Source organism: Sorghum bicolor, chromosome 6 (genome assembly GCF_000003195.3).
Source record: "Sorghum bicolor cultivar BTx623 chromosome 6, Sorghum_bicolor_NCBIv3, whole genome shotgun sequence".
NCBI classification, from domain to species: Eukaryota; Viridiplantae; Streptophyta; class Magnoliopsida; order Poales; family Poaceae; genus Sorghum; species Sorghum bicolor.
The window spans coordinates 2,894,122-2,914,651 of record NC_012875.2 but is presented as its reverse complement, the minus strand read 5'-3'; the positions used below and the strand labels follow the sequence as shown (position 1 = coordinate 2,914,651).

At 40.8% G+C, this 20,530-nt stretch overlaps 2 protein-coding genes across 2 annotated transcripts; one reads left to right on the top strand and one right to left on the bottom strand.

Moving 5' to 3' along the window:
- On the top strand, nt 440-4,296 carry LOC8066017 (DNA-directed RNA polymerases II, IV and V subunit 9A). The gene is made up of 5 exons (XM_002447433.2): nt 440-608; nt 2,907-2,964; nt 3,048-3,123; nt 3,545-3,703; nt 4,011-4,296. Exons 2-5 carry the CDS (start codon nt 2,936-2,938, stop codon nt 4,089-4,091), a joined length of 345 nt encoding a protein of 114 aa, XP_002447478.1. The 5' UTR covers nt 440-608; nt 2,907-2,935; the 3' UTR covers nt 4,092-4,296.
- Nucleotides 4,638-14,808, bottom strand: LOC8066016. The gene is made up of 8 exons (XM_002446050.2): nt 13,839-14,808; nt 11,734-11,842; nt 10,617-10,693; nt 10,178-10,539; nt 9,411-10,025; nt 9,259-9,324; nt 9,097-9,165; nt 4,638-9,011 (listed from the first exon to the last, which is right to left on the bottom strand). Exons 5-8 carry the CDS (start codon nt 9,997-9,999, stop codon nt 4,639-4,641), a joined length of 5,097 nt encoding a protein of 1,698 aa, XP_002446095.2. The 5' UTR covers nt 10,000-10,025; nt 10,178-10,539; nt 10,617-10,693; nt 11,734-11,842; nt 13,839-14,808; the 3' UTR covers nt 4,638.

Here is a 20,530-nt window from a genome sequence, read left to right as displayed (position 1 = left end):
CCCGCCGCGCATGATTAGATAGATCGGCGTTCCTTCTCTTCTAAACGGTGGTTGTTGACTTGGTTCTGGATTGATCCGCAGGACGTGCTCGGGTCGAGGGTTTATCGGATTGGGCCCCCACACTTTGTATCTCGAACCGAAAGCGGACAGATTGGGGGCGGGCAGACTGAAATTTTCACGATTAAGTATTAGGGAGGAGGATAGATTTTTTATGTATGTGTCGTAAAATTTGATGTGACGAGAAATCTTGAAATAAATTAGAAGTATACACACACGCTTGGAAAGAATGGAGAAAAAAATTGAGCCCTCAGGTCGGGCCCTACCAAAAGTGACCGAGTCGGAGAAACCCACGAAGAAAACAAAAGCAAGCCGCACCTGACACGGTGACACCTGTCACCGAGACCGACTTCCGACTTCCGTTTTTCAGTTCCCGTAGGCGGTGGCCGTCCTTTTTTTTTTTCCGTTCGTCGTCACCCCTTCCGCCTCCGCCTCCGCCTCGCCCCGACTCGATCGCTGCGCCGCTGCCGTAGGTGACTGACTCCCGACTCCGATTCCGCCGCCACCGCTGCCGCCGGGGACGAGCGCCGCCACTGCTTGCGCCAATCCAGGTACGCCTCCTCCTCCTCCTCATCCCGTTTTCCCTGTAAATCCAAAGGTGTGTCTCGTCTCGTCATTGCGTCCCCATCTCCTCCTCCGCCTCCTGTCCCCTTCTTTGCTAGGGTTTTGAGTTTTCTGATTAGGGCCGATTCCGTTGGAGGCTTCACCAGTTAGCATTGCATCCCTCCACCCTCGTCCGCTTCCCCTCCACCGACGGCTACCTAGCATACTGAACCAACCATTAGAGATAGGTGGTTTTCCTGAGTTCTTGATATCTTCTTGGATGCGCTGTGCACCAACGTGAACAAAATTCACTTCGGAGTCTCATGCCTCCATGGTGGAGAAAACTCAATTACGAGCAATAGATCTCTCTCTGTATTCTAGTGCTCTTTTTTATTCATATATATATATACTTGCTTGATCCTTCCTCTGGTATTTAGTACTTTTGTTTTTATTTGTTCCTTGGACACTCTGTTTCAATTGTGTATATCTTATCCTTGGATACTTTTATTGGGTTTCCAAGTCTTAACAAACCACCCAACATTGATGATTTGCTCATTTGACAAACAAAGGAAAGTACTCTGTTTCGATTGTGCACATCTTATCCTTTATATTTCAGTGCATAGGATCACCGTATAATGGTGCAGTTTTCACTTGGCAGTAAGGGGTGACAATAGGAGGTTTAGCTTTGTTCTGTTTCCTTCACCTATCTGGTCCAACATGTGTATCTGTTTATTTGGTCAGTTTCAGTACATCTTTGATATCCTATTTCTGAATGCGAGCTTCATTGATGCAGAGCCTGATCTCCTTTTTTATGCCTGATGTAAATATCAGTCTTAACTTCTTAATGATAGATGGGAACTGGGTGTGGATGGTCATCGTTGTGGCGTTATTGAGTAGAGATCTCGGGAAAAAACATCTGAGCAGCTTCAGAAATTTACCACTTGGTTTTTTTTTTATGCTCAGTGACGTTCTTATTTTACTGTTTAAAGTTTACTTTCCTGAGACTAGTCATTGACTTACCACTTGGATATGTTGAGCATGGTGTAGCATGAACTAGCTTACCATGTCATATATTTTAATTTAATGATAGTATATGTGAGTTTGCCCAACTTTTTGTTTCCCTCTCTGTTTTCTGTTTTTCAATGAACCTATCAGCCTCTGCAAATGCAATTTATATTCTATTGCATTCAATCAGAGTTGCTAGCTCTTAGAAGAGTAGATTGAATTGGCCTCTTAGATAGACTTAGCTATCCCTGCGCTTTATTATTTTTTGACTTTGCATTTCTAAATACCCTTCAGATAATAGTTGTGAAGGCAATCTTGTCTTCATTTTATATTCAGGTTCGGTGAGATTAAATTGCAATTGCAGTTGGAAACAAGTAGTTATATAAGAAGTGTTGAGCATTGAATTTTTCTAATTAAATCTTTTGACAAGTTTCAATCGTATCAACATGATGTATATGCACTTACACTGTTCAAAATAAATCATGACATACTAACTATATGTAGTTTGATCCAGGCAGCATGTACGAGCATTTTGTCGTATAAGCTATTTGAATTATTGACGCAGCTCTTAGCTATTCGTTCTTTGAGAAGAAAATAAATACAGTAACAAAACATAGATAGCAACATTGCAGTGTTTCTTGCCACACAACCATCCATGTAAATCCAAGTCATCCCAAATAATTAACTTCAGCAGTGGTTTAAACCCCCACGGTGGAAGGGGATTGGGTGGGAGGGAGGGATCAACTGAATCCTCCCTTCAGTCATTTCTTCTCTAGAATGTAATCCCCACGTGCCAAACTTTTCTCTAGCTGATTGTAATGTTGCTGCAAGGGGGTCAGGACAATCCTTTTTTTTTTCCTTATAAAAAACAGTAGATGTGCAACATTGCTTAATGCTAGCATTATCCGCTTGGTACTGATGGGTGCTTGGTAACCAGCAACCTGAAGTCTGCAATCAGTTCCTGCTGGGTTATCGAGACATTGGATGTTGAGCATAAATGTACAAATCAGAACTTTAGCAGGTCGTATGAAAAAACTTTTCCCCTGTTGATGCCATTAGGTTAATAAATGTCTCTGTATCTTTCAGATACCACAGCTAAGGAAAATTCACAAACTTACCATTTCGTTTCTCGGTTGTAGGTAGAGCTTATATTTTTCTAACTAATGCTCAAATCTCCTAGTTTCACTTTGAAACTACAATGCAATTTGTAATTTACTGTATCAAGAATAAGATACAGGATAAATTTAGCTGTTCTGTTTCTACAATTGGACAATCTGAAATCTTCTCTGGATTCTATTCAGGGCTTGGGGAAGACACTACTGCTGCAACCATGAGCACCATGAAGTTTTGCCGTGAGTGGTATGCACCCCTGTACATCGATCCATCTTCCTCTCTTGCATTAGATCAATCCTACAGTTACTTGATGATGGATGGACGTGCAGCAACAACATCCTGTACCCCAAGGAGGACAGGGACAGGCGCACCCTATACTTCGCATGTCGCAACTGCGAGCACCAGGTACAACTCATCAACCTCTATCCTTGTTCCACCAACAAATCCAATCCAATCTTCTTGCTATACCCCATTCATCAGTGCATCACTACAAGAATGGGGTTTGGGCACAGCACTTGGATGTTGGGGTTCGAATGAGCACTAAAATGCTTATGGGATGGGGTTCTCTTTTTCCCCATATTCTAAGATTTCTGTAGGGTCATGCCAGTGCTCTGTGACCTTCATTTCCATCTTTGGCTACCTGATTCCCTCATTTATTGTATGTATGCAGTTAAACACGCATCTGTACACACTGAAAAATACTACACTTGTCCTACAGTTTAAGTTATGTCTGTGTTTAATGAATGGTGAATCGAATAATTTTCCATCTCTCAAACATCCTTTCTTCTGCTTACAAGTTAACAGTACTATTTCTGGTCCCATTCAGGAGGTCTCTGACAATAACTGTGTCTATCGGAACGAAGTGCACCACACGGCCGGCGAGCGTACACAGGTCTTGCAGGATGTAGCTTCTGACCCAACTCTTCCCAGAACCAAGACTGTCCGCTGCAATGCCTGTGGGCATGGAGAGGCTGTTTTCTTCCAGGTCTTTTTCTTGTTTTGTGACATGAACATGTCCTAATTGACAAGTCAGGAGTCAGATCCCAAGATAATGTGGCCTCATATTATTGTTTTGTGCCAGAATAGGGTCCTCTTTTGTGCAGTAATAATACTACTAAATGCCATTAGAGGTGTAGAGCATATCACTCATGTCTCTTTATGTACTCTTAAAAAAAACACCGCGTCTGCAGTTAAGCGTTATGCTATATTTCTATAGTTGCAATTGATGGCACTGATCCTACTTAAATGTTTTGAGACAATCTTAAGCCCAGTGCTGTTTTTATCATTTGCAGGCCACGGCAAGAGGGGAGGAGGGGATGACCCTGTTCTTTGTGTGCTGCAGCCCTGATTGTGGTAATCGGTGGAGGGAATGATGCGATGGAATTTTGGCTCTAATAGTTGTCCCATCAGAGCTTCAAACTGAACTTGTTTTGTGATTTTCTTGGAAATGTATTTGGAAGTCCTGGCGTATCTTAAGAATGACGAGAGAATGTTTTTCCAATATTTTACTTTTTCTATATGTAACTAGTTAAGTGCCCGTGCGTTGCTACGGGTATATATAGAATCTTATGATGAATAGCTACACGTGTAGAACATACGTAAAATCTCATCTATTCATTAACAATTTATTTGTTATAAAGCTAAATATTAATCATAGAAGAAAAGAAAAATGTTAGAAATAATAATCATCACGTTATGAATTAAACATAAACATAAATTCACATATAGTTATTGAAAACATATTATAATATAACGAGTACATCTAATCAGTAACATGTCCAAAAGATCATCATACACTACTTGTCTCCTATTATTCACAAACTTCTACTACCTGAAATGCAAAAGAATATGATAAATGTTAGTAACAAAGGACACAAATGTAAGAAAATATAATAGCTATACAAAACAGATAATACCTTTTTATAGAGTGAGGACCTCCTTGTAGACAATATTTTTCGTGTATATACCATTTATTTTTGTCTTGTTTTTCTTATCATTCCTATCACTGGGCGGGACAACAAGGATCCTAATATTCGATCTGGCAGTGGCTCTAGATAGTGCAACATACAGCTGACCATGAGAGAACACTGGTTCAGGCAAATACACACCAACATTGGGGAGAGTCTGCCCCTGTGCTTTGTTAATCGTCATGGCAAAACTGAGTCTAATAGGAAACTGCTTCCTCTTAAACTGGAACGGGAACATCTCATCATCTGAGGGACATAATGGAATCCGTGGTAGGAAGATTCGCTTTCCGGCATGGTCTCCAACCATAATTTCTGCATCGATAATATTTCTTTGGAACCCTCGAACCACCAACCGGGTTCCATTGCAAAGTCCACCCGCAGGATCGATGTTCCTTAGCAATATGACCGGACACCCAATCTTGAGCTTTAACACATGTGGAGGGAGACCGTTGGGGGTCAAAGTGTTGAGGAACTCAGATGGGTAATAGTTATGAGGATCATCCACTGCACTATCAAAGCTATGGTACACCATCTCATCTCCTTGGAAACGACTTATCATCTTCATGTTAATCATATCAACCCAGTCATTCCGTGCAGATAATATTGCTCGTGAGGTGATGTAGCTCTTGTTTGACATAGTAGCATTGAGGGCAGGGAATATGTAGTCAATTAATGTATCAAGATCATTGTCTTTCCCAGTCTGTGGAATGCATATATCATCAGGAAGGTGGATTTCATCATCACAATTAGCCTCCTCTGAGCCTCCCCCGATGCGTAGCAAGTATTCTGCAAACCATGGATCGCTCTTTGCCCTCATGTTTTGCACCAATTTGAGATGTCGCATGGAATTCCAAAGGTACGACATCCGTAGTGAGGCACCAACTATTTGAGCCCTAGACCCTCTTCGAACAACTGGGAGAACTTGCCTAAAATCTCCACCAAACACCACAGTCTTGCCCCCAAATGGCAGGTTAGGACGATCCATGATATCACGGAGGCTGTTGTCTAGCGCCTCGACACCTTGCCTCTTCATCATCGTCACCTCATCCCAAATAATAAGGGATGCGGTCCGAAGCAGCTTAGCAGTACCGCTCTGTTTTGTGAAGGTGCAAAAGGCCCCATCATCGAGGGTGAGGGGAATCTTGAAGCGCGAGTGGGCGGTTCTACCACCCGGCATTATTGACGCAGCAACACCAGATGTTGCTGTTGCCACGACAATCTTGTTCTGACTACGTATAGTAGCAAGTAGGGCCCTATATAGATAAGTCTTTCCTGTGCCACCAGGTCCATCCACAAAGAACAAACCCCCATTATCGCTATCAACAGAAGACATAATCTCGTTATAGGCTGCCTGCTGCTCCTCGTTAAGAGTCTTTGATAGTGCCATGTCATCAATGCTTGCCTCAACGCTAGCCTCCTCAAAAATCTCCCTAGGAATATCACCGGATGGATCATATGTGTCATCGATATCAGGAAGTGGGTACATCTTTATGTCCTTCTGCATTGATTCTAACAACTTTCGAATATCTATGAGGACCATCTGCTCCACTGTAAAGCTGGATTGGTTATTGCGCCTGTAGTCCTCTGACATTGCCTCCTTATGCTTTTCCCAGAGTTCTATTACATCACTCGGCTCACAGAAAACCAAAATTGTTGCAAAGAGCCTTCGTAGTGCATATGGCATCATCCACAGAGTAGCTTCAACAAGGCCCTCGTGCAGCGTGTTGTCCGCTTCAATGAGGCCCCTTCTTTCTGCAGCTTCACGGTAAGTTGGTAGTAGTTCGCCAGACACTGTCCTTAGATCAGTGAACGAGGTAGCACCAGCCACGTGGTTTAGAAGCACCCTAAGATAGTAACGCTCCCCTTCAGCCGGATTGGCACATACAACTCTTCCAATCTGTCTTAAATGATTCTTTTGTGCCCTCCTAATCCATTGTTTTCCTTGTGAGTCCCACTTATAGTACTCAGGAAAGTCTCGATACAATATACCAAGAGCATGTTCAGATGTGTTGTTCTTCTCAAAGTAGGCTGTGAGCATCGACCTTTCAACACCTGGACGATTAAGCACACGTCGAACACCCTCGCGCTGGTAAAATGACACCATGTGCATATTAGGAAGATGGAGCTGCAAGGACAACACCGAAGGGGACCTATCACTTATATCAAAACCATATATCCTCCATAAGGCTTCTGATGGAGTTACCCATCTAGCATCCATGTACTGTTTGATCTCATCGATGTTTCCTTCATTGTCCTCCTTGTCAGCCTCTCTCATAGCCACAGATGTGCGGTCATGACCCTTGTAAATGTACTTAAACAAATACTTCACGGCCTTGATGCTCCCACATGCCTCAACATTGATGTGGCAGTTGAACAAACGTAGGAGGTATGGGTTATAAGGCACGACCCATCTATTGTCAAGCTCGTGTCCGCGAACTTTTTCTTTTCTACCATTGTCTCGTCGTCTATAAACTGGGTATGAATCCTTGCCCTGTAATGTGGCATCACAGAAAGGTCGTGGGTAACGGTTCTTGCATGATTCACGGCCCTTTGTGCACGGACAATTGCGATTAAGTACTCCACAAGGTCCATGCATCATATGCTTTGTAACCATTTTATACAAGTCTGGATACTTCTTCTTGTTTGGGAGTTCGGCAGAGATGAGAAGGTCGTACTGCTCTGGGCACGTGATCTTGTAGCGTCTGTCCATGATTAGCAAAAAATGTGCATGCGGTAGACCCCTCTTCTGGAACTCCACAACATACACGTGTGCACGAACCTTTCCAAGGATATCCTTTTTTAACAACATGTGCTTAAGCTCTTCTAGTTTTGCCCTAAAGACCCGATCAATAAGGTCTGGACGATCCTGTGGTGTTTGTCCAGGGTACAACTCACGTGTGATCTCATCCCACTTTGGATTACATGTCATAGTCAGGAATATATCTGGTTTTCCAAACCTTCGCACCAGTGCCATGGCATCCATGTATCTACGTCTCATGTCCCTCGGGCCTCCGATAAACGATGAAGGCATCACTGTCCGCTTTCCAACAGCTTCTGATCTACCCTCACCAGCATGTAGGCTATCAACCAATCCTTGGTAGAGATCAGCCCTAATCTCAGTTTGATGATTGCGTATGTAATCCAATCGAGAACTCTCGATTTTGATGTATGTGTCCACTGCAAATTGTTGAAAAAGACGCTTGCCATAAAGTATGGGATTAAATATTGCTGGTCGTATCTGGAACTTGTAGCAGTAGTAGTCACGCACAGAAACACATAAATTTCCCGGAGAGTCTGAAAAAACTATGCTATTAGAGGTGTTCATGTGATAATGGTTTGATATGCATGAAAAGTACAAGAAGATATACAAACCTATTTCTTCTTCTTCAATACCACTACGAGCCTTACGCAGGGCACGAGCCGTGTTGACATCCTCCATAGTAACACCTTTCTTTGGGATATCCATATGCCATCCAAGCTCACCTCTAGGGAAAAAGAGTGGGTATGAAAGAGCATCATAGCATCCATGGTATGATCGGATGCCATGCCTACTCCTATCTTTCCCATGTAGGACAACACTATTCTGAAATTGACCAAGGAGTTCACTACCCTCGATCCAAATAGCAGCCACCTCTGAAGCCATCGGCACGTTGTATGTCCTTTGGTCCAATCGCTGATCGAGGTTAAGTGTCACACGATAGTCCTCGAGGTGTTCAGTGTTCCCCAGACTCCTCAAATGTTGTGAGTACGGGTTTTCACGAAGGATGGCCACCAGTCTATTTATAACTTCTTTATCTTTTTGATACTGCTCTTCACGACACCTTCGGTACCGGTACTCAAGGCTCAGATCGTCATCATAGAAGTAAAGCTCAAGATGCCTGGGCTCCTTACCATCTTCTCTCCCAAATGACCTTATGTTGTGATAGATCATGCCATGTGCACGAAAAGTATATATGCCGCTGTTTCTAATGTTAGCAGTAGCACTGTCGAGGCGACAATACAGGGAAGTGAAAGAGAAGTGGCCATTGAAAAATCTGATATTGTTACGAAAGTGCCTAGCATCCGCGTCAGAGCTTGTCCAAAGCCTCATAAGCTGGTTTGGTATGACGGGCGCATTCAGCTCAACCTTCCCGCTGCGACAACAAAACCCAGGAGGTTCTTTTGGAAACCTCTTTGCTCCACAATGTTTGCAATCTGGGACAGGTTTTAGCATGTGTGTCTCCCTAGGCATGTTACTATACACCACTTCATACGGGTCAGGTCCTTCAAGGTTAGAAGTCGTGTCTTCCTCGGTAGTATCACTTTGGACATCGTCATCTGATTCCTCTGTTGAAAATGATTTGAGCATAAAAATAAAAGTTATATAAATGAGTGGATGTTTAGAAAGGTAATCGGTATTTGGTACAAATACCTTGACCAGCAAACAAGTATCCCTCATCCTCTTCCTCATCATCTTCAAATATATCGCCCTCATCATCATCTGTGATCGCCATAGTGCCATGATATATTACAACTTAGGTAACATTAAAGGAAAGCAAATATTGTACACAATGTTAAAAGTAGTACAAATTACCTGTATCATCAAATAATGGTTGTTCAGGTGTAGCTGAAGCAAGTTGATTGCTTGGTCTAGCGCTTTCTGTCAATCACATAATGGACATGGTTAAGATAGGAATAATGTTTTTTCATGTCAAGGAATGGGGATAGGGATACCTCATTATTTACCGTTGTTCGTCATAGTTGACTGAGGTAAGGGCGTATTTTCATCCTTGTGGTCTTCACCATCATTATTAGATACTCCTGTGCTTTGACCGATGCGGCGCTCGAACATAGTGTTACGATGCGCTAACAATACATGTCTTTGCCCAGATGGTACATTTTGTCTATGTGTCGTGTGACCAGATGGTATATCACCGCATTCATCTTCATCATCATATGTCTCCTCTTTCGCTTGTGGGGGGAAGCAAATAGGTGTTGCACTAGATTCTGGGATAGTCCAATCACTGGGGCTTATTGTGGGACCCTGAGGCCCGGATGAGTTTGCAATGGGCCACTCCATCGTTGGATTAAAGTGTGGGTTCTCCATTGCGATGGACTCACTATTTAAGGTGTGTCTCCGTATCTCCCTAAAGCGGTTTGTAGTAACTTTCATTGCCTCTTTACGAGATGGAGCTTGATTGTAAAGCTTTTGTCGCTTTTTCCTTTGTTCCCATTGTGCATGTGTCATGTTTGCATGGCTCTTCATAGACGACGCACGATGAGCCATGATTTGCTCCTGGGTGCATTGTGATTGCCTTTGATAATTCATAACCATGTTGCGAGCAGTAATTACCTCACCACCTACATAGTTGTGTTTGAGTTTAAATAGTAGCAAAACAACAAGAATACACCAGATATCCGTCAACAAATCTCTTTTCATATATAAAGCTACTGATAGATTCACCAACGCAAAAATGTAGTCATGAGTCCCATATTAGCAACAATTTAATTACCTGGTAACTGATTGGATATAAGTTCATCATCAATGTTTTTTGCATGGAATGAATCATCCCTATGCAACCAATCATCTGTTTCAGTAGGATCAATATTTTCCTTGTTTGATGCATCCACACCATCTACCAATTGTGACACATCAAATATAAGAATCACCAATAATAATATGCGTATTATATTGTCATTCACAACATTTCTACTATACTACCATTGGTATTTTCGATACATAGGTGTTGCTCCTTTCTCTCCTTTCTTCTTTTATACGCTTCTCGACGTTTTCTATTTGTATCGTCCCTTTTCTCTTGAGACATTCCGTGCCATCGAGCGCTATCTGTCTCCCTTTTGCGAACTCTAGATCTTCCTGTTCACAGTCATGAATTGGACATTACATCCTGTAGTAAAATTATAATATAGTAAAATGATGTTTCACAGGAGTACCTCCATTGGTAGTGTTGGTATTGTCTCCGAGTGGTGTACGTGAACCGCTATTCTCCATTTAATGGAACCCTAAAAAACTTTAGATTTTTTCATATTAGTATTTATCTGATTGTTAGCAATGTCTTTTCCTCAAACTACTATTGAATGACAAGATATATTGAAAGATTTGTGCTCAGTTTTAAATTAACAATGTCAATTGGCAGTTTTAGTCATGGTACATGGAAGTTCAGAAAGTAAAGGCAGATTTGTAAACCTTGTTGAGCATTTTTGTAAATCTAGCTTAGCATATTTGAAGAAATAAGTTTACAAGTAATATTGACCCTAGATATATTTGGTGGCTGAGTGAGGGTGACTTTGAGAAAACTTTTGGTAAATGAAGCAACGTAACCAACGACATTGCCAAAAAAGATGATCACTTGCAAATAATCAAACAAGAATCAATTAAGCCAGCCAACCAGCCACCATGCCATGCTCCTAACCTTGTTTTCTATTTTTAATGCACTTGGTGTATGTTCAGGTTAAAGGATCTTTTTTTGTTTTCTATTTTCCAAATCAACAATCGACAATTACCAACTTGATTGAGCGGTTTATTTTTGGCAACTCGATTGGCCTACAGTTAACTGATACGCCTACAATAAATGAGCCATGCTTCGAAAGGGTGCAAACTACCATAACAAGTCAAGCAGGAAGGGTGATGCATTGGTACTGGTTCTATTTTTAATGCACTTGGTGTATGTTCAGGTTAAAGGATCTTTTTTTGTTTTCTATTTTCCAAATCAACAATCGACAATTACCAACTTGATTGAGCGGTTTATTTTTGGCAACTCGATTGGCCTACAGTTAACTGATACGCCTACAATAAATGAGCCCTGCTTCGAAAGGGTGCAAACTACCATAACAAGTCAAGCAGGAAGGGTGATGCATTGGTACTGGTTCTAAAGAACTTAGCAAATTAGGTTGCCGGCTTGGTAATTGCTTTTGTATCAAATTGGGAGCTCTCTCTTATCATATTGGCTCACATGTGGGTCTTATCAGAAATATGCATATGACTGCACGAGACTCATTCAATTCAAATCTTGAGAATATAGGGAGGAATAAAAGAGCAAAACAAGGTAACCTGGAAGTGGCAAGCAGTCGATGATGGCAGTGCAGGACCGTTGCCCTGTCCTCCGCGCTCCTGCTCTGGCAGAGGCTTAGCGAGGTCGTCCGGCGGCGAGATTGTCCCACTGCACATTACAGATGTAAATTTTAGTAGAACAAATTACAAGTAACGTGTGAGCATCCAAATAGATATTTTTAAAGATGCTGCCATGCGTGTTCAAATCGTTCTGCTAGTTAGGCAGTTGGTCTCAGTGATATTTAAGAAAATAGGAGATATCAAGGAGTGGAGGAGCGCTTTGAAGGAAAAAAAAAACTTAGGTCCCAAATAGCAAGATCAGAACTGGTTGATATGTCACATGTGCAGATATTCTAAGATCAACTAAGTTTAATCAGCATAGAAAAAGTGAAATAGTTAATATTAGTTGCAAGTGGCACTTACGAGCTAGCAATTAGTAAAACAAAATTGGTTGCTGTACCTATAGTTCAACAATCATATGTCTATGTTGGACAGCTTTCCAATATTCTCGGCAGCAGCAATGGGCTAACTGAAAGTAAGGTAATGAGAAGAAAATGGCTCCTGGAACTATATACGGAATCCCATAATTAGACTTTTAATTCTAACAATTTTTCAACGCCATGCAATCAATCAGATCAGAGTATCAATGGGACTGCCATCTAAAATTACCACATTATTTTTACATTTTTTCTACAATTCATGAGAACAGCTGGCACAAATGTAATTGTGTCAGATCAGAATACAAACTCACAGTGAAGGGGTAGTCATACCTACCAGGTGCCCGATGAAGATTTGACAAAGGCTCAAAGTCAATTTTTTTAAATTATTCATCAATGCAACTAATTAAAATGGTTGGCTCTATAATACCTCTCTTTAATACCTGACCTCGCTTTAATGTCCTAATGGCATTGAAACTGCCCACAAAAGTAGGTTAATGCAAAATATAACTCTACTCTTCAATAACAACTCCTGGACTCAGTACTGAAGATCTCAAAGTGATCGTAAAAGAAGCAAGAGAAGTCTTGTTTGACTAAGGCAAACTTAAAACCGTATTGTAAAATATAGCATGCAGATAAATTAGTTTGTATATACGTACAGCTATAGGAGCATGTTTCTAATATGTGACTTCTAATAATACCACGATGGAACCATCCTGTCCTGGAGGCTCAACGATTGATCATGGGAAAAATAAATCTAACTAAAGTATGATGACCTTGCAGATGTGTGCTAAACAGAAGCTGCATGAGTACTGGTAATAGTCAAGCTGTAATATAATCACACAAGATTCATGTGTCGTCCTAGATGTACATACAAGTCTTTATGCTAATTTCCATGACCTGATCCATTACTTGAATGATCTGCTTCTATATTTTAGTTTTGTTTCATTGCAGATATTAGGCCAGGAATGCCAAATTGCAGGTTAGATTATTTCTTACTTCCAGAAACACAAGCTGCATGAGTACTGGTAATAGTCAAGCTGTAATATAATCACACAAGATTCATGTGTCGTCCTAGATGTACATACAAGTCTTTATGCTAATTTCCATGACCTGATCCATTACTTGAATGATCTGCTTCTATATTTTAGTTTTGTTTCATTGCAGATATTAGGCCAGGAATGCCAAATTGCAGGTTAGATTATTTCTTACTTCCAGAAACACAAGCTGCATGAGTACTGGTAATAGTCAAGCTGTAATATAATCACACAAGATTCATGTGTCGTCCTAGATGTACATACAAGTCTTTATGCTAATTTCCATGACCTGATCCATTACTTGAATGATCTGCTTCTATATTTTAGTTTTGTTTCATTGCAGATATTAGGCCAGGAATGCCAAATTGCAGGTTAGATTATTTCTTACTTCCAGATAAGGGATTTGTTGAATGTCAGCATACCCATGAAAACGTTGATGATGTTTCAAAGTTCAAGCAGTCTACTCTCAAAACATACACAACCAAGCAGTTAATACTAACTGCTACAAAAATCAGGCAAATTTGCTTCTATTTAGGGTCAGGGTCAGACATAGAGCAATCATGGTTTTGCACAGCACGAAGTGAAGAGGAGGGTGCTCGGAGCACCAAGGGAGGAGGAGGGGTTGGCACACCTGTTAGCAGCGAGCGTGTAGGAGTTGAAGAAGAAGCTGCAGCTGGGCGTGCCGCGGCCACTCGTCGGCGCTGGAGGTGCCGCGCGGCAGGTCGTCTCCGGCGCCGTTCTCAGTCGAACTGACCGATAGGTGCTGCGCTGCTGGGGGTACCGCGGCCGCTCCTCGACGGCCGTCGACCCTGGACTTGCCGCGGTCGTGGAGAACTGGAGAGGCGTGCGGCGTCCCGGAGATCTGCCGATGGGGCGGGCGGCAGGGAGACCCGCGGTCTCGCTGCGACGGCGGCGGTGTCAATGGGGACGGAGGGGAGGAGACTCGCGGAGTGGAGGGGAGCGGCGGCGTCGGCGTCGGCCGTGGGAGCGAGGGGCGGCGGCCGTGGGGGCGGTGGGAGGGGCCTCGCGGAGTGGAGGGGATCCGGCGTCGAGAGGGGGGCGGGGGGTCGATTAACCGGCTGGTGGCATTATGTGAAGGGATATGCGGTGGAGGCCTGGAAGGGTGGCATTTTTTGGAAGTTAACATCGTGCATGCGGTCAATCGTACGGGTGAAGGGATGAAGCCTATCAGACGATAACATCCGGCTCTTTTTAGTTGTAGAGATATGTAGCTGCAGTAGATGCCTCCGGCCTCCCATAAGTATATTGTGCTTGTACTTTACGCCACTGCATAGCCGCGATTGACCCTGGGTCTTTAGACAAGATAGCAGATAATCGTCTGGTTCTGGTATTGGAAGCCTCTCTAATGATTGGGCTAAGGTTGGTTTTTGGTCCGTGTGATTTTGACTGTTGTCCCTATTTTATTTATCTAATAACTCACTGTTGTCCCTATTTATTTGTCTAACTAATGATGATATGAATGGATCTTCCGGGTGATCTTGAGCATTCATAATTTGGAAAAGTTAGTGCGAGGATCATATAGTTGTTACATAATCATATGCCTTCACAAGTTTTCTTTGGTTTTAGCTAGCGATAATCATATGCCTTAACAAGTTTATAAAGAAAGATACTAAAGCTGAGACAAAGAAAAGGTTAAATTAGACTTATCTCATGACCTTATAGTTGGTCAAGTTGGAGAGATACCATGTTGTCGTAGGTAGAGCATCGTAATTGAGTCCCGAGCTAGAAGATACGGTTAAAATACCAAAACATCAATTAGTTACCAATTTATTGGGTGGAGATTATGTTGATCCAGTGCATAATTTTCTGATATTCTTGTAGAACACTTCACTAGCTTTCCAACAAGTACAAGTTCATTGAAAACAAACTTCGGAGCTAGGAGACTAGCCAAATTGCTAATAATTCTACGTGCTTAGATCATCTTCAAGAGCTTAGCTAAAATTAGTAGTTAAATTCTATTGTTTAGCCATTTTGTAAAACAGATAACTTCTTAAAAAAGAAAAGATCTACAACAGCCTTGCTATCACATAGCTGAGTGTTAGTAGTTGGCTACATATGGGCACCGAAGATCAAGGAATAACCAACTTTCTGTTTCTGTTTTATAAAACCAAATAACACATCTGTTGGAGCCTATTCTTCTACTATACAAATTCTAAAATATTCTCTACAACAGAATAACTAAGCTGTTGGAGTTGCTAAAAACACATGATAATCTAGTGGATGTTCCGGTACATTTTCTAATCATCCGGTGTGCCTTTTTGAGGGAACCTTTGGTAATATTGCAGATCACTCAATAGGCTTTCAAACAAATTTAAGTGGTTACATGGTTTTGAACTAGCGGATAATTCGGTGATGTCTAGTAACTTGGACTCGGAAATTGTACAGTAACAACGTATGATCCATTGATAATCTTCATGGATCAGTGGATAATCGTTTGATGTCTAGTGCCGATGCATATAGTTCAAAGAGTATCACAATGTTAGTGTTCCATGCTATAGTGGATCATTTAGTGCAAACGAAAAAAATGTGTCACAACTCACAATGGAGCAGCAACTAGTGGGCTTGCTTAGATGATTAATTTCAAGGTTGCTGGAGACCATAGAAGGTAGAGAGACTTGCTACACTTGAAGATACACTTCAATCTCATGTGAGAGTTTACAACTTAGTGATCATGTCAAAAACATAGTGAGAGAATTAGAACGAAATTAGTGATGTACTTCAACTTGATCACTATCAGGCATCAACCCTCATCACCATCGTTTTTGGTTGCTGATGGTGAAACTGGGTGGTGAAAGTGGAGTTCACCATCGTCAGTTTACAAACCAATGGTGAAAAGCGATCATGAAAGTGAGTTCAATGATACTAAAGTTGATGAGTTGTGTGATGAGCTAGGAATCAAGCATGATTTCTCCGCTAAGTATACACCTTAATCAAATGAATTTGTGGAGAGAAAGAATAGGACACTCATTGATATGTCAAGAAGCATGTTAAGTGAATAAAATATAAGTGATTCCTTTTAACCCGAAGCTATCAATACGAATTGTTATGCAAGTAATAGGCTCTATTGTCACCATCTAAGGCCTTGTTTAGATGATTTTGACACAGTAGCACTTTCATTTTTATTTGACAAATATTATCTAATCATGGAGTAACTAGGCATAAAAGATTCGCCTCGTGATTTACAGGTAAACCGTACAATTAGTTTTTGTTTTTATCTATATTTAATGCTTCATTCATGTACCCTAAAATTCGATGTGACGGGAAATCTTGAAAAGTTTTTGGTTTTTGGGTGAACTAACAAGGCCTAAGTCTTACCGAATTTAGGATCAAATGTAGCAACTAGAGTACTATTTCAGTATAATCTACTATTTTGCACAATCATCAACTGGACTTGAAACTGCTTCAGTGTTGTTGGGGTTGTCTTAAATTTTGGACCAAACTGCTTTTGTCAATCAATGATCGTATTCCAACATCAGCAAATGAACTAATAGGCCATCAGAAGCTTTGTTTTGCTAACAAGCATAAACTTTGCTTTCATCTCTTTCCTGTCTCCTTGCTGAGTGACCAACTGGGCCTTTTGGGCCACCTTCAGTTCTCCTCTTGCCTTTTGTTTAATTATTTAATATATATTTTCCTCCTACTGTTTCCCCTCAAGAACAAAAAACAACTTGCCTAAACATACTGACATGGGCAGTATGGACACATGTGTTGGCTACTCGGTTACATTCCGCAAATGTGATTTGTCTTCTTCAATGTACCCACACAACCATAATCTGCAACTTCTTCAGTTCCATCTAGTAGCATTAGGCTGGGGAGGCATGGATCAGAACTTATTTGAGATCTCATCCACATGCTACATAAGAGAACAGTTGGATTCAAATAAAAAGCTAAGATTCACTTTCCATGAGGGTTTCATATGCTGGGCTTTGGGAAAGCTGTTGGCTTCCCAGGGGAGGCGCTTGGGCCTCTTCCAGGCCACAAGCACAGTGCGGGTCTAAGGACCACTTCCACAACACCTTTTTTAAAGGCTGAATTTAATTTTTCTTTTACCTTTCAATTTTCCTTTTTTTTCTAGGTAGAATAAATAAATCTAAGATGCAAATTATAATAGTTGTGGTTTACATAATCTCTATGTGTCCCAACATAATTTTAACATGAAGTAGACTACCTAAATAGTTACGTGCATGATTTTCAAGAATTTTTGAAGCAATTTGCTATTTTCTAATGTTTAAGTATTTTTTTGCACTGTCATGGAAATAACTCTAACTTGAACTACTTTAATGCCAACCAATATCAAAAACTTGGACAAAAATATATATCAGAAGACGTGTTTGATTTGACCTCACAGTGAAAATTAATAAAAATGAAATATTTCGTTGGGGATTGCTCAAACTTGTATTTTGGAGGCTCCGATGAAAATAAAAATAATATTATAAAGTGGTCCAAAAATCCTAAAAATTGATATGTGTGCATACTATGGGTGTATAAGCTTGCCTAAAAAATTTTAAACTATTTTAATAAAGTAGGATTGTACGTTGTTCACAAATTCATTCATCTCTTATAGAGTTACTTATAACTGTGTGAGACATGTGTGTATTTGTGAATAATATATTTTTTTGAAAACCTATTTCTGAATAATGTACAACACTTGTTTGTTAATATCATTAAAATTTTTGTGAACCTCTCACCGTGACGGCAGGTGGACAAACAACATAATAGTTTATGTTTTATGACAATCTACAATATAATAGTTTATGTTTTAGAACATAATAGGTGATGTGTACTAAGAGAAAAGCTACAATATTTTTTTAAATATATAACAGTTTATGTTTTATGACAATCAAATATTGTCATCGACCCGTTGTCACAAAGTCTGTGCAGAGTTTACTCTGACAATGTTTATGACGAAGACACAACTTGGTCATAAACAATTGTCATCCTGTAAATAGTCATCATAAACAGTCTCTTTTTATGACAAATAGGTGCTCTGTCATCTGGCAGTCGTCATAGAAGCCTAGATTTCTTGTAGTGCCATAGTTCAAAGTTCCTTGCAAGTATCTCAGTATTTGCTTAACTGCATTCTGATGCATCACTGTAGGTCTCTCCATGAACCTGCTAGCCATACCAACAGAGAAAGCCAAATCTGGTCTTGTGTGCAGCAAATATCTCAAGCACCTAATCACCCACCTGTACTCAGTTGCATCAACAGCTACACCCTGCTTATCATCATGCAACACTGCACCTGGATTAAATGGCACTTTAGTTGGATTACAATAATCTTGATAGTACTTTCTTGGCATATCCTGTTTGCTTGATAGTAGTGTAGTCATTCTCCTGCTTCACCCCTATCCCAAGATAAAATGACAATAAACCCAAGTCACTCATCTCAAACTCAGAGGTCATCTACTTATTGAACACTACAATCTCTGTTGGATCACTTCTAGTTACTATCAAATCATCCACGTAAACCCCAAGTATCAATTTTGTTCTTCCATGTCCTCTTGTATACACTGCTGCTTCACTAGCACACTTCTTAAACCCCAATTTTTTCATACCGTTATCCAGCTTTACATTCCATGCTCTTGGAGCTTGTTTGAGTCTATACAAAGCTTTGCTCAACTTGTACACCATCTGCTCTTTTCCTTTTACATCATAACCATCTGGTTGTGCCACATACACATCCTCCTTTAGGTCTCCATTCAGAAATGCAGTCTTGACATCTAACTGATGCACTTCCCACCCCAATTAGTTGCCATTGCCAAAAACAATCTCACTATATCAAGTCTTGCAACCGGTGCAAACACTTCATCATAATCAATTCCATGTTTTTAAACATATCCCTTTGCTACTAATCTTGCTTTGTGCTTCACTATCTCACCCTCTGCATTTCTTTTAAGCTTGAACACCCACTTAAACCCAATGGATTTGTGACCTGCTAGTAACTTGACCAAACTCCAAGTCTTGTTTTTGTTGATTGATTGAATTTCACTAACGATAGCTGCCCTCCAGTCAACACTACCAGCTGCTTCATGATAATCATCATTCAGTGCCTAATCAGAACTCACTTCATGATTAACAGAGTTCTCTCCCTCTGTTGCCTGACTGTCAATAGGAATTGATAAAACACCATTACCATGTTGTACTAAATTACCTCCATTCTCCACAACATTACCAAACTGATGTTGTTCATGACTACCTCCATCACCAGTGTAAGTCATATTCTCATGTGCTCCCCCTGAAACCTCTTGTGGTTGGTCATGGTTACCACTAGGGATGAAAACGGATCGGATACGAACGGATATCACCGATATCATATTTGTTTTCATATTTCTGGTCGGATTCGGATTCGAATACGGATAATGTCAATCATGTCGGATAAGATATGATTGGATGTCGACATCATAAATATACGATTTAAGTATTCGGATACGGATACGGTATCAGATGTTAAACATTCGGACTCGGATACGGACAGATATAAACCTCTCTAAACGAATTCGGTTTCGAATACGATCGGAAAATATCCGTACCGTTTTCATCCCTGGTTACCACCATATCCACCATCATAATGTTGTTGTGTTTTTTCTTCAACACTCTCCTCAACAGTAAACTATGAATTCCGCAAATTTAGTGCTCCACTTCCAAGGGTCATTTTCTTCAAGCACCATAGCTTTGCTCGCAACTATTCTCCTAGTTTGTGGGTCATAGAGTCTATGTGCTTTGCTTCCTTCCTCTACACCTAAATATACCATGAGCACACTTCTATCTTCTAGCTTTTTCAGATGAAGTTTAGCTGTTTTGACATGTGCTTTACATCCAAACACTCTCATATATCCAAGTTGTGGTTTCTTACTATTCCAGGCTTCAAAAGGTGTCCTATTTCCCGTAGGCTTGATTGGAAGCCTATTCAACAAATGAACAGAATGTCTTACTGCCTCACCCTAGAACATCCCTGGTACATTCATGCTCTTCATTTTTGACCTTGCCATCTCCATGATAGTTCTATTTCTCCTTTCAACAACTCCATTTTGTTATGGTGAGTAGGGAGCTATCAACTGCCTCTTGATGCCTGCCTTCTCACAAATCTCCTTGAATGTCGTTGCCAAAAATTCACCTCCCCTATCAGATCTCACACACTTCGCCTTAGAACCCAAGCTATTTTCTGCCTCTGCCTTGAATCTTGCAAATGCATCACTAGTTTGGCCCTTTGTTTTTAGGACTGAGACTGACATCCATCTTGTACAATAATCAATAATTAGCATAAAATACTTATTGCCCCCTACAGTTTCTAGAGTAATTGGA

What these genes read in the sequence shown, in the direction of transcription:
- LOC8066017 (XM_002447433.2), top strand. Translation starts at nt 2,936, where the DNA reads ATGAGCACCATGAAGTTTTGCCGTGAGTG. An exon ending in GTCGCAACTGCGAGCACCAG is followed by an intron (nt 3,124 to 3,544) that starts GTACAACTCATC and finishes GGTCCCATTCAG; the next exon opens with GAGGTCTCTGACAATAACTG. An exon ending in GAGAGGCTGTTTTCTTCCAG is followed by an intron (nt 3,704 to 4,010) that starts GTCTTTTTCTTG and finishes TATCATTTGCAG; the next exon opens with GCCACGGCAAGAGGGGAGGA.
- LOC8066016 (XM_002446050.2), bottom strand. Translation starts at nt 9,999, where the DNA reads ATGGTTATGAATTATCAAAGGCAATCACAATGCACCCAGGAGCAAATC. An exon ending in GTCAACTATGACGAACAACG is followed by an intron (nt 9,325 to 9,410) that starts GTAAATAATGAG and finishes TGTGATTGACAG; the next exon opens with AAAGCGCTAGACCAAGCAAT. An exon ending in ATACTTGTTTGCTGGTCAAG is followed by an intron (nt 9,012 to 9,096) that starts GTATTTGTACCA and finishes CATTTTCAACAG; the next exon opens with AGGAATCAGATGACGATGTC.